Raw genomic sequence first — 11,503 nt, forward strand, 5'->3', positions numbered from 1 at the left:
ATTCATAAAAATGACATTTACCTAAACTTGATGGCATGTGAGAGCTCAATTTGATTATAAGATAACGTATTATTGTCTTTATCATTTGATAGCTCTTATTTAATCTCATAAAATACTCATCACAATGCAAACTGACAATAATGACTACAGGAACATTTAGATGAAACACTAAGCTACAGGCTACAGAATCCTTCAAGTTTGCTGTTTTTAAAACTGTGCCATTTTTTACTGTCCCCCATTGAAACTTTGAAATGAAGTAGTTTTCACAGCTGGATAAAAATTAAATTTAATTGGATCAATGAATCATTTTTAACAATTAATTGTATTTTTGATGAACATTTGCACATTTTTTGTCACACTTTATTACATGCAAAGAAAAAGTACCACTTTCTGACAATCCACTCTTTATTAAGCATTGAAAATATGTAACTAATGACATTATTTACGTTAATAAACGGTTTACTATCCTTTATAGAAAAGGTATAATTAGTAAGTAAGTCAATTTTATTTGAAATGGGCATGAAGTGTATTAGCATAATTACAAGTTTTTAACACCTGTCCACAGAAGGCTTTTTTAAACACAAAAACAAAAAATCAATATCAATTATAACCCATTAATATGAACAGTATTTCAGTTGCTAGATAGTGAAATCATTAATAAAGTATAAGAACCCATCAGATCTGAAATGTTAAATTATTAATGAAGGGCTGAGAGTGTCTTTCTTTCTAATAAGCCAACAGAAAAAGTTAGTAAGTCATCTTTATAGTGTTTTTAAATGTTCACATGTCATTGTTAGAGGGTTCTTACAGTAATTCAGGCCTGCAGTTGTAAATTATAATACGTACTCAGATCTTTTACCTCAGTATAATTAGCAATACCACAGTGTAGAAATACAATACAATAACAAGTACTCTATTCTAAATTTTACTTTATTATTAATCTCAATTGTGCTGCCTGAAGTTATCAAACACATGTAGAAGAGTAAGGAGTACAATTTACAGTTTTGCAGAAAATTAAAATACCCAAGTGAAGGATAAATACCTCAGGATTGTAGAGATTGCAAAGAGTAGATATTATGGCTCATAACAGCATTAGTTATTCATTTATTTAACACTAAAAAGGCATTTATAAAGGGTGTCTTATTAGAAATTGGCACCTACAGTACTGTATAAGGGTAGAAACTCTGAGCTTAAGTCAGTTTTTCATGAAGTAAAATTACAATCAAATCTCTATAGAAAGGATTTATCCCCCCAACAAAATGACAGATCAGTGCCCCTGGTCACAGATTGACAGTCAGACATTATACAGGAGGTTTTATATGTTTACATACACATCTGAGACTCATATACTTTTATGCCCCAGCGTTATATCTTTACTGCACACATCCTGCGCCCCCTCACACCCACCTCACACCCCTAGAAGCTACAGTCATACAGTAGCTAAAGCCATGAAGCAGAGACTTGCTCCTGCCCTACCACTGGCCTTTAAGGGAAGGTAGCTTATAGGGCTGCTGCTTTATAGAGGGTAAGGGTCTTACGTGATTTGTTTTTGATTGATCTCAGCTATCTGGGCAGCGTTGTGACCCGGTCCCCTACGCCGCAATAGGTAAGGGTCGGACCCATGTCTGAGAGGGGAGGGGTCAGCAGGGGGAGGGCTCTAATCACTCTCTCCTTTAAAGGGGAATCGCTTTGGGTTGTGCCTCTGTGCTGGATTCAAGTGAAGTACAACTAATGGTGATAATGACTGCAGGACACATTTGTCAATACTCTTCCCAGGCACAGTAAGCCTGTTGTGGCGTGGGCTGCAGTAATTAGGCTTGTGAGCAAGCATGAGGAGTGGTTTTGGACCGTTGGATTGTCTTTTGAATACAGACATGTTTCCCTGCACCAAAAAAAAAGAAAAAAAAAAGTCTTGAATCAATAGAGGATGCACATGAATGATAGACTGGAGTATTCCCCTTTAAAGTTTTGTTCCATGTGCAAAATGCCATGCATGCATTCTCTAAACTTCTCTTTACGACCAAACAAATAACAACAATTCTCAAACTAAATTCTTTGTCACATTTGTTGTCCTAAGTGCTTTCGTTTTTCTGTCATGTGACTGTTTTTAATGGCCATTTCCTCTTCCTGTCATGTGACTTGTTCTTTAACGGCCATTTCCTCTTCCTGCCATCTCCTCCTGTCAGCATGGTGAAGCCTCTGTACGCAGTGTTCATGTTTATGAAAGTGTGCTGTACAGTGTTCATGTCTTTGGAAATGTACTATATTTAACATGCTGTGGCCCCCGCACACAGTGATGTGATAATGAAAATGTTTTCTATCTGTCCAGGACTGTTTCTCAGATGTGTCTCCCCCTCTCTGCTAATGGCTCTCAATCTCTCTCTCCACAGTGACAAATGATGGACAAGCATCTCTAAAGCTTTGTGTTCCTGTGCCTTTTGAAACGATACATGTTTGGCACAACAACTTGACTTAATTACACATTAAGTCAGGTTTTGAAGCTGTTTGTGTTCAGTTCTTTGAAAGGCAAAGACATTGAGCCAACACTCATGAACCTGCGCTTAAATGTTAAGAGTTTGTGAGATTAATTCAGTTTAATTTTATTGCATCTTTCTATGAGAGATGGACAACAAGTGTTCGGTATGAGGTAAAACTGCATATATGATAGTGCAGCTGCTTTAACTTGATGTGATTATACATTGATTATTTTTCATTAAACTTCACGTGTATCACTCATGAAATGAAAATAGTTCTTCAGGGTTTCAAACACACGTGCACACACACTTCATATTAACACAGTTAGCAAACTCTTGCATAACTGTGCACTCATGCATTATACTGAAAATAACAGTATTGGAAGATAAGAGAATCTACGAGCTTCATTGCTATGGGAACAATAGTTTTACAGTTCCGGAAATTATTTTCATTTTATGAGTTTTATACAGCAAAGAGACCAATATTGCCCGCATTTCTGAAGCAGTTACTATTTAAAGACCCAAACCTGAGAGAGCACAGCAAATGCTATTACTCTCTAAACCTCAAATGTGTTTGTTTCCATTTTAAGTAATGTTGCTAAGAGTACAAAATATCCCTAGTACAATCATGGGACAAAAAAATAGTGACCCTTTAGCCTTTAAGAATTATGTATAGTCTGCATAACCATAGCTCCTATAAATCCCAGACTGGGTCTTTAATGTAATGATTGTTTTAGAAGAAAACCTAATAGCCAATAAATTCACCAAATCCACCTTATACTATTCTTTCTTTCTCTTACTTTCTCTTTTCTTTCTTTCTTTGAGTCTAACTTTTCTCATCCATTACCGCAGATAGAAAGTGGAAATTCATCATCTTAGAGAAAGGGCTCTTAGTAGAAGTACAAGAGCTCATCAAATCATACAACACTGGAAATAGCAATGCAAAGTGCCATTCTGTCTTTTCACATCTGAGACAGGACCGAACACGACCATGGGATTAATGCAGAACAACGCATGCTGTGCTGTCTCTCTTCTTCTCAGGGAACCTCTAGGTGCGTCTAGTGATCCTGCCGGGTCTGAGAGCTTACCAGCACTGCTACACCACTGTATTACTAAAGCCAAGGGCGTGGCTGCTGCCAATAACAATAACAACACAACCTCCGTAAGGAGAACAGGTTCGTCTGGCGTTTATGGAAAATTAATCTTAAAAATATGTGGGTGGTGTATTACTCCTGTGCTTCTCTTTGCCTCCCTTTCAGGTGTGTGTCCCTCTCAGACCCAGCAGCAATCTCAGACACCCCAAGAGGGAGAAGAACTCCACAGAAAGAGGAAAAGGCAAAACAAGAAGAACCCCTATCTCTATTTGACCTCCTTCCTGCACCGCAGGCAGTCTGAGGAGGATCAGACAGGCATACTGGCCAGTGCAGACTCTGAGGGCCCAAATTATGGGACTCTACACTGACCCGTGTGCCCACCAAGCCATTGGACTCGACTAGACTGACCTCCCCTAAAAAATTAAAAAAAAACACCTCAGCCCTCCCTGCTTCACCTCGGGCTCTGGCTAATACATTTCTTATCATCTCTAAAAGTTCATCGGTGTTTGGGGAGCGGGCAACATCCTGCTGAATTCTCCGGGGGGTTGGACATCTTATTTGAAGACAAGAACAATGGCTTTTCTGAGTTGTCACCACTACTCGTCTATGAGGAATTTCACTTGAAAATATATAATGTATATAAATAGTAAAAACAAGGGAATTAAGCTTCCTCCTACAGTAATAAAAAATGTGTTGGTTGAGTATGTCACAACACGTTAAAGATTTTTCACTCACTGGTCATTGAGAGGTCCATATCTTTAGGTTTTCAGTGAAACAGTGTACTGTGAAGCCTGGTGCGTCCTTGGACATGGACATGAGTCTACCTTTCCTACAATACAAATAGTTTCAGTATTTAAACACAGGGTTCTTACCACAAAATATACCTCAGAGTAAACGCAGAGTTGCTGTAATTCTTGTGGTATACTGTACGTACTTGACCTTTTTACATATGAAACGTATGGATAAAAAGGTTTATATTACACTCCGCACTCATTCAAACGGATAATATGGCCTAACTTTATCTAATTTAGAAGCTTTTTACTATCAGTAAGTGTTTATTTTCATTTATGATCCAATGCCAATCATTAGAGGACGGTCTTAATCGTAGTGCTTGATGGATCAGTGTGTTTACACGTATCATTAAAGCACCATATTAAGATAAAGATCATAGCCTTCATGAGAACTCTCAAAATAAATTGGGACTTACACGCTCAACAGAGATTGGACTTGTAAGGTTAGAAGAACAGGGTGATGAATTGTGAAGTGTACTGTAGTATGTATTTCATTATTATGGAATCATTTGTGAAACGTGGCACGTCTCGAGGTGCCTTTTTTTGCCTTTTCTCTCTTGTTTTTTCTAACATAAACTGCCTTTCCCTTCGCCTTCTGATATTTTTCTCTTTGGGGGCGGAGTGAGGGACTAATATTATTATGTGTGTTTTTACTTTCTCTGCCAAGGACACATGAGAAAAAATGCTACACACCATGCATAACTCTAGGTTTTTGTTTTTGTTTTTTCTGTTTTTTACATTTATATTTTAAATGGGTACCTGCTTCAACTGTGTATATCCAAGTAATAGGAAAGAACCAGAAAACCCATACTACTAAAAAAAGTTTAAATTTAAAAAAAGGCAAATCAATCCAAAAAAATATAGCTCCAGTGGAAAGAGTACAGAAGCTGTACTGTGCATGAGTTTTCATGTGGAAAGAACAAACCAGTAGAGTTAAGATGTTAATGTTTAACAACAGCTTAGAGGAGAATGTGATTGCTTCATAAAGCTGTTAAGCAATGGGACATATTCAAACAATGGCCACCCTGACTGTTTATCTTTAACAACTGTATATTGCTATTGCTAGCTACTTCTCTGTATGTTTGTTAATTTTTTCGACACTAACCGATAATGAATGTATGTTTTGCTGTACAGGAAATGAATGTCCTGATGTCACGGTACATTGAATGACCCATTACGTTGTTTATAGTGCAGCTGCGATTGGTGAGATGACCAGTTGGCACATTCAGTCCAAATTGTTTAATTTCTCTGTGTTATTCCTGTTTGCGGTAATAACTAAAGGGCACCACACAGGTTCTGAGCCAAACTCCCTTACTTCTGTCGGCTACAAAAACAACTGATTTCCTTTTACTGATAATGCTAGTTCAATCACTCAAAGACATATCAGATATATTTCCATCTGCTACAAACAAATCAAGAGGTTTCCTGGCAAATATCCACACGAATGAATCGACTCAATGTCTGCTTATTGAAATCTCTTTTAACAAGCGAGAGAGCGTGATGATTGCCTGAAAGTGAGCGTCAAAGTGCATATTTTACTTTGACTAAATTGGTTTCATGTAAGATACGAGTGGGAAAAAAATCTATATTTGTTATGTACTGTACATGGTATGTATTGTATTTGTAAAGATAAATCAAACAATGTTTTGCAGGAAGACGTTCATGTACAAGGATGTATGAAAAGACGGGAAAGATCCCAAGGAAATTAGATTATATATAAAAGTATTTGCTTACAGTACGGCTTTAAGTGGACAATGTTTCTAAAACATTTTAAGGTGCCTCATTTGTCATACTTTAGCAGACATTATTTTATCTGAGAAGAAGAGAAACCTTAATGTTAGTACCGTACAATGTATTATTGCCATAGCCCGCTGGCTGCACAAGTTAAGTAGTATTTTCTCTGATGTATAGTACGTGAATGCCCATTGGAAAAAGCTTTAGAAGCAGAAGTGTGTTGCCCTCAATAATAATATTTCTGGAACAAAGTAATACTGTATTTTGCCCGTTCATGAGCACACATGTAGATTCAATCTTTCGCCTTGAGGTGAACAGAGCAAATAAACTGAAGGAAACGTTTTTTCTAAGAGTCACAGACATGCTATAGTCACGTACAATATGTGCTGTGGAGGAAATTGTGTTTACATTAGTTTGATAAAGAAAAGTGTGTTAGGGCATAGTTGCTTTGAACATTACGACTTGGTGCTATGTTTAACTTTGTGGTGCTGTAGAATAGAGGTCTAAAGATTTTTTTTTCCCTGTTTCCATGAGCAACTCTTTCGGCCCTGTGTGTTTGAGCAACTAAAGTAGCTCCGGTCGACACTATAGGTCCTTATCATACAGTATCATGGTGTGATGACAGTGATAGACAATACTGGAAAAATAGTAGTATAACCTCAAATAATAGAGACATGTGACATTCAAATGAAGTCAAGATGACCTGTTTTCTATCGTGTGTTTGCAATGTCTGTCTGTGCTTCCAAGGTACCCTCTCTAAAGTATATTTGTGATGATATTGACAATATTAACCAAGCCTAAAAAGGAGAAACATAACCTGACTTAGATAGTACACAACCGCAGGACACACGAGAGGGAATCTGAGAGCATTGTCAGGTCACGAGGGGATCTTTTCTACACACTTCCTGTACCATCTTTGGTTAACAGCACTGTTTTTCAAGCACACTACTGCAGGGGCGTAACCGTCTCACGCCATCACACCACCTTTTCGACGGTAGAATTCCTAGTACTGTACAGTATGGCCACGAGTAGTCATCCGACCGCATTTGTATTTATTGCTGATTCTCCTGGTAGAAAGGTAAAGCTCATACATCCTCTCCGTGTCTTCCGGGCTCTTCTTTGCATTTTCAACAGACACATGTACAGCGTTTAAGAGGGCTGCTTTGGACGTACTGTTAGCTCCTTTTTTATGTTTGTTTGTTTTTTTCCCCCAATATTTCTGCTTACAGCTTTTAGTGCATCACTAGGTGCTGGTAGGATGATACTTAGAACCAATATGATTTTTTATTGTATTAATCTTGCATGTAGAGACAATACAAAAAACGCCTATTTAGCAATCATTCATGGACATCCAAGCTGGTTGTTATTGGACGGAAAATAGAAATATGTAGTATTTTCTATATTCTCTGTTTTTTTCATGTGTACCAGCACTGAGAAATTAGAATGTATTATTATCGTAGGCTACAATAAGCACTACATTGTTGACTGTTTTAGCTAATGCTCATACTCAAGCAAACCAAGTAGTGCTTAAAAAGGAAGAAAATTTACTTCATTTCATTTTCATCCACTGAACTCTGTGCTGTACATCACATGTTTACATTCTGTATTATATGTCGTTTATTGTTTTTTTTGTACATAATTTGCCTTCATGATGTTCTGCATTCAACAATGTTCATATGTAAATATTTCAAAGCAAAAACTTTTTTCTTTTTTACGTTATTTTACTGTTATAAAAAGATAACCTGATGTTTCTCTTTTTGTTGTCAGTTTTTTGGACTTGTCATTCTGTTCTGTCATTACATCAGGTATTACGCTTCACTTAACTTTTTTTGTGAGCAATTAACTCATACTGTATGGTGCTGTACCAAAGCCTTATGTATAATATTTGTATTACTTTCTCTCTCGTTTGCCACTGCTGTCCGGTGAATTCTGCATCGTCTGAGATCATGTCTTACTCACTCTTCATGTTCAACTGCCATGGATCTCGTTTCTTTATTGAGTAAACAGAAACCTGAATGAACTATGATGTAAAAACATTCTGGCCTGTAACCAACTGACCTGGATATTTAGTGACAGTCGCCATCAAAAGCCTTTATAGGGAAAAATGCACAGGCTCTCTCCTGGTGGCTCATCATGACGTAGACATGGGCCTAGCACATGATCTATGCTCTATATATGGCATGTCTATGAGAATATGAAAGCAGTGTTGTATTCATGTCACCATATCATTTCAAATGCTTAGTCCCATACAAAATTTTCCTCTCAAATTTTTGTATTTTGATATAATAAAAAGATCAAAAGAGGTTTTATTTTTCTTGTGGTTTTGTTTTGTTGAAGCTCCTGATCTTATCTATGGAGAAGATGTAGTTCACATGCTGGACACAGGGTGTAGGTGTTGGGCATAGAGTGGGGCAGATAGTGTGGGGATTTGAGCAGATTAATCAGGTCAGGGTTTTTTTTTTTTTTTTAATTCTAGGACACACTAGCAGCAGCCCATGGGAGTCACAATCATCCTTTGTATTTAGTCTTCAATGTGACAAATGCCACTTCAGCTGGAACAAAAAATCTTCAGTCCAGATCAAAGGTCTGTGTTTAAATGCATGCACGTTGTTCAATGATTAATATTTTGACCCCAGTTCTGTCGTCTCAACCCAAACGTTAAGGAGCCAGAACAAGGAAAACAAGTAACTGGATGAGGTCTGTCAGAATGACCTTTGGGCTTTTGTTCAAATTCCCCCTGGCCAGCTGGGAAACAAACAAATGAGCAGCCTTTTGCATACACCTGAGGAGTGCAGTTAATCCACTGGTCAAACACAAACCTTTAGAGACCTCAAATAAGGCCTTACCTGCAGTTAAATTGTTTGTGTATTTCACCAGCCATTAAATATCAAGTATAACAAGGTATTCCTTTAAGTGATTTAAGCTTGGTGGGCTGCAACTCACAATTATTCTCATTATCAAATAACCTAATGTGTCCTCTTTTTAGTTAATTAATCAGGCTAATTGTTTGTTCTACAGGATGTTACAGAATACAGAAAAATGCCAACACTATTTCCCAGTAAAAAAAACTCTTAAACTTACATCCTTACTTATTATAATAATAATAATATATGTGTTTCTCTCATAACAATATGAGATGACCGATGTGCTCTCTTTACTGTCTGGTAAATATGAAGCTACAGCTAGCAGTTGGTTAGCTTAGTTTAGCCTAGCATAGCCTGGAAACAGGAGGAAACAGCCAATCTGACTGTCTAAAGGTAACAACATCCACCTAACAGCATCTCTACAGCTCACAAATATTTTGTTTCTTTAATGTACACATAAATCTTAGTGTAATAAGGACGAGTTGAGTTTTAAGGAGGGTTATGCCTCATACTACTTTCCAACTCGGTTGCTTGGCAACCAGCTGAGACTTTTGGAAGTTTTTGGAAGTTACTGCTACCTGATGGTTTTTGAACATGTTACACAAGGCAGGTGTTAATAATTAGTGAGCTGTAGAGGCGCTGGTAAGTTTATTTTTGAACTTTGGACAGAGCTGGGCTGTTTCCAGTCTTAATGCTAAAACTTACTTCCTATTTTAACAAACAGATAGTTAGCCTAGCTTAAGCCGGAGATACACATATAGACCCTTTCAATGGAATTTCACTGTTAGGCAACAGCCTTGGTCCTTGTTAACTTCCTGTTGGTTGATGTCATTCACATACACTGCAACAGGAAATAAACTAGGACGGTTATAGAATGTTTATGTTTACATCTTTGAAAAGGTCTATACTTGCTTGCACATGATGGCTGTCGCGCTTTTACTGCATTATGTTTGCAGCGTTGGTTCTGCGCACCCTCGTAAGTTAACGCTATGTGTCTGCGAGGTGCAATAGGCACATGAAGGCAGAGGCGATTCTAGAGTCTGTTGGGGCCCTAGGCAAAAATTCACAAGGGGCCCCTCGAACCAGCATTCAGCACCATTATAGGTTTGTTTAAACTGAATCATGCATTTCACTGGCAAAAAAATCTAAGAGAAAATGGAAACAGGAGTGGATTGAGTCAGGTCTCCTACTGTCATTGTAAACTTTGAGCATTGTCAATGCTGTAGTTTAAAGTTCATCAGCCCTACTGGCCTGGGGCCCCAAACAGTTGACTACCTTGCCTGCTGCCTCTGCATGAATGGTAGGGCAGTGAGGGCAGTATACTCACCATTGCCATGATGTGCTTAATTTAGGGGCCTTACATACCATTTACGATGGTGCCTCTGACACTTTTCTGCCATGGTCTCAGAATTAAAGCTGCGCTGCAAATTGCATAATTTTTCTTTTCATTTTTAGTACATACTGCATCTGTCGTTACAAAGTACATAGCCTACTGTTGCATGCAGTATGCACATAATTGGGACATGCTACTAGTACTTCCTTATAACACTGCGCCGTGAACTTTGCCCACCTTGCTCAAAATCTGTCACAGTCCATAGGCTACTGCAAATTTTGAAGTTGAGCTATACCTACACTACATGGTAGTGATAGACCGATACATCCCGGCCAATATTTTCGTTTTTTAGGTGTATCGTATCGGCCGATGCAGACTTCACAGCATTATTTAAAAACAGGCGTCCGCAGGCAGCTCCGTGTCGCTGGAGACGCCTTTTTTAAGTTCAATAAATGTTCCTTTTTTTTTAATTGAGACTTGTAAGATTTGTTATCATCATTGCGTAATTTTGTGGCAGTCTGTGTGGGCTAAGGCTGATGGAAAAAAAATCAGTATCGACATCGGCCCTAAATCATCCATATCGGTCGATCCCTACTACATGGTAATGTATAATTATCTACCAAGGTTTTGCTGGTGATGCGTTTCTAGCAACCCATCTCGGTGTGATCGGCGCCCAAGTCGATGTGACGCATCTTCTGCTGCACAGAGGATTGTGGGTCAGGATAGCAAGAAAAGCATGCTGACTTGCAAACGGCAGAATCCGACCAGGTTCAGTAGAACATCCTGGTATTTTTTAGCATACTACATTGACATATGTATTAGGACATACTAAAAAAAATGTTTCTGCTATACTAGTAAATAGTACGGTAGTATGGGTATTTGAACGTACCCGTAACCCCCTTGAGTGTGGTGATGTTTATTGTTTACATCATTTAAATACGGACGTTTTGACGTCTGCGTTCTCTGGTGCCCTAGCAGAATCCTCCAATAATACGCATATAGTGCATACATTGGCCAGTAAGGACAATTCCACCTGCCGGTAAAGCCAGTGTTCACAAAATACAGTGGTGATAGAACTGCTCGCATAATTTGTAAAAGTAGCAATACCACAGTTTAGAAGTAGACTTTGCTTCAATTGAAAGTCCTAAAGTTGGGTGCTAATTTATATATGGATGCTATTTGTGATCATATTTTGTAATAATCTGAATCTGTG

The 11,503-nt window shown here is 38.1% G+C and overlaps 1 protein-coding gene across 1 annotated transcript in view; it reads left to right on the top strand.

Annotated features, from left to right (window-relative positions):
- The window catches only part of igsf9ba (immunoglobulin superfamily, member 9Ba), a gene marked incomplete at both ends in the record, with an annotated part of 68,427 nt that extends 64,491 nt beyond the window's left edge, over positions 1–3,936 (top strand). The window contains one exon of the mRNA XM_083913467.1: positions 3,516–3,936. Within this exon, the coding sequence (XP_083769593.1) occupies positions 3,516–3,936 (421 nt within the window). The remainder of the gene's footprint in view (positions 1–3,515) is intronic.
- Between the last annotated feature and the right edge of the window lie 7,567 nt (positions 3,937–11,503).

Source organism: Echiichthys vipera, assembly GCF_963691815.1.
Source record: "Echiichthys vipera genome assembly, chromosome: 5".
Classification (NCBI taxonomy): Eukaryota; Metazoa; Chordata; class Actinopteri; order Perciformes; family Trachinidae; genus Echiichthys; species Echiichthys vipera.